Source organism: Octopus bimaculoides, chromosome 11 (assembly GCF_001194135.2).
Source record: "Octopus bimaculoides isolate UCB-OBI-ISO-001 chromosome 11, ASM119413v2, whole genome shotgun sequence".
NCBI lineage: Eukaryota > Metazoa > Mollusca > Cephalopoda > Octopoda > Octopodidae > Octopus > Octopus bimaculoides.
Genome location: NC_068991.1, coordinates 65381475 through 65384448, shown reverse-complemented (window position 1 = coordinate 65384448; position 2974 = coordinate 65381475). Strand labels below are relative to the sequence as shown.

The 2974-nt window shown below is 31.7% G+C and overlaps 1 protein-coding gene across 3 annotated transcripts in view; it reads left to right on the top strand.

Moving 5' to 3' along the window:
- Positions 1-2974, top strand: part of LOC106870965 (uncharacterized) — a 55045-nt gene that overhangs the window by 37723 nt on the left and 14348 nt on the right. Inside the window, exon 2 of one of the 3 annotated variants that reach the window (XM_052971903.1) lies at positions 173-222. The exons of the other annotated variants lie outside the window; for them this stretch is intronic. Coding sequence (XP_052827863.1) covers positions 173-187 — 15 coding nt within the window. The 3' untranslated portion in view covers positions 188-222. The remainder of the gene's footprint in view (positions 1-172; positions 223-2974) is intronic. 3 annotated transcript variants of the gene reach the window in all.

The window sequence follows — 2974 nt, the reverse complement described above, 5'->3', positions numbered from 1 at the left end:
TGTCTTTTTTTATTTACTTATTTATATATATATATATATATATATATATATATATACATATTCTAAAAAGCTTTTCTATAGAGAAGACATGAAAAAAATATATATCCTCCTCTATTCAGCAATTTCTATATTTGTCAATAATTTAACTTCTATTGTATTTGGTCATTTTTAGTGTATTATTAGCTGACATCAGAGAAATGTTTCTGAACATCACCAGTACAGGTAAAAGAAGACAAAAAAATCTTTTCTGTATGCATAAGCGTTTGCCTAATACATTGCACTGCAAGGAAGTTGGTATTGCTGTACATCCAGCTTAGATGGAACTACATTGTTAATGATTAGTGTCTCACTAACAGCATCTTACAAATCGTTACTAAAACTGTATTTTTTTATTTTTCATTAATTTTTTTAATTTTTTTTTTTTCTTTGTAATTTGTTGCCTGACAATTTGCGATTTAGTGCTTAGCTTTCAATGAAATGTTTAGATTTCTGTTGCTGTTATTGTTTGAAGAGAGAGTTCAGACAAAGTTATAACTAAACAATTTCATTGAATTCATTGCTTGTGAGGTTATTCTATTCAATTCTTTTCTTTATCTTCTTTCTTTTTAACAAGGATTCAAATAATCAAAACCATATCTTTCATTTTGCTATTCAGGCATACTTGCATTTTTAACTTCAACTATTCTAATTCTCAACTTTCTTATTAATTTTTTAAAATTCTTTTCTGAAAACTATCTTTTTAATAAGCTATGCTATTAGTCTTTTTCTTCAGCCCTCATGTAAACTTTCAACAAACTGTTATTATCTTCTTTGAATCCTTAACCTCTTCAAAGTAATATCCCCGTATGTCATCCAACTTATTCCCAAATAACAGACATTCAACAAACGATAATATTTGTAGATTTACTTCTTCCAAAAAATATTCTGTATTAGGTAAACATTACAGTATTATTTTAGATATACTGACTAACTACAATAAACTGTAATAAAAGATTTCATGGAACAACAGTACGTATATGTTCGTGTGTGTGTGTGTTTCAAGAAAGATTTGTTTATATGAAAAAAGTCTTTAAAGAAAACTAGAATGACATGAATAATTTGGAAGGACGTTTCCATTCTCTTCCAAAAGGTTCATATCCTTGTTTTTTTGGGGATTTTTTTTTGTTATATAATAAATAATTTTTTTTATTTAAGGACTTTCCTCAAATGTTTTGACTACATCAAGAATTCTATTCCCAAGTGGATTGCTTAAAAACTGTGGAGATCTTTTCCATCTGAAACCATCGGTTGCCTTGTTAATCCACAAATAAAGTATATTTATCCATCAATGCAATGTTGAGCACTCATCTTCACTTGTTGATACTAGCTTGCATGTACATGTGTGTGTGTCTTTGTAAAGAGAAAGTATGAAAAGTAAACTAACTGATAGTATTCTAAGTGAAACTCAAAACTCACCATTAGCATTCATACATCTAACTGCACACAAGAAATACTGTGTGGCAATGATTAGCGTAAAATGTAATAAACACCAGCTAGAGATTTCAGTAAATAGCTGATGATATCAATGTTACTGTGCGCTGGCAGAATCATTACCATATCAGAAAAAAAATACTTAGCAGCATTTCTTCCAACTTTACATTATGAGTTCAAATGCAGTTGACTTTGCTTTTCATCATTTCAGGGTCAACAAAATAAGTACCAGTTGAACAAGGGTTGATATGATTGACTTATCCCCTCCCCAAAAATTACTGGCCTTGTGACAAAATTTGAAACTAATGTCACAGTACAGTGAGTAACAGTATGCATAGTGAAATATTTCCAGGTAGGGAGGCTCCGAAAGGGGTCTCAGGGAGTAGCGTACCTGCCTTCCTGAGCTAGTTTTCTACCACATTTCTTAAAATTTGTGGTAGAGGCCATGGTCTCGGGACCACTCGTGTCTAGAAACTGAAGTTGGGGGTAAGCTCCCTGTAGAAAATCCAGCTCCAAAACAGTCTCATGATAGCAAAGGTGGATGGACACCAGCCAGCCAGCCCAAAGGTTGGGGTGGGCTGCACCTGCCTACCTCGGTTGCTATGGTATTGAGGTAGATCCAGCCACCCCCGTTAACGGGGACAAAACCCAGATTTAAAACACTGGATGATGGTGATGATGACAGAAGTTGACATAATTTTGTAATGAACACTTACTACTTCACACAAGATATTATAAAGAAATGTAGAAACCTGAAATAGCTACAAGATATTCCAGTGAATTTTAGTTTTGGAGTGAACACTGAGTGTGGGGATATGCTGAAAAAATCCAAAATAAATTTAGAGATTAACTTAATTCATGTCATTAGACTGGTTGGATACTGCATGAATTAACCTTCTATTTTATCAATGACTTGTATTGTTTACAGATGATTGTAGACTTAGTTAACGAGATGTAGTTGCTATACTAATGAATTAACAAAAGGTTATACATTAATTGGTGTGAAATTGATAGTGATACTTTAGGATAAGTAATTGATGAAATCCTATTTATTTGTAATTACTCTAATGGCACAATTAGTGTCATTTAGTTGAGAAGGTATATATTTTTTTTTTTTATAAATCATTACAAGGCCTAGCAGACATTAAACTGATTTTATTACCAAGAATAAGACATAAGCTCCAGTGTTTCTCAACCATTTCTTTTATCTATGAGCCCCTTTGATTTCTGTTTTAGTCAGGTGTACCCTCGTAGCCATTCAATGTTTGAAAAATCCTATTATAGTTTTATTGTTAAATATTATTCGGGACTTTTTAAGAAATTTAAATATTTTGAGTATTATAGAAGTATAATCAATTTATTGCACGTAAATATAAACAAAAAAAAACTCTTACAATGATCCCCCAAAGGTCATATGGGCCCTGGTTGAGAACCACTGAGCTAAGCCAAAAATGTAATACTTCCAATTTTTTTCAGTTCTTTTCAAAACTTTTCATGGTTTATT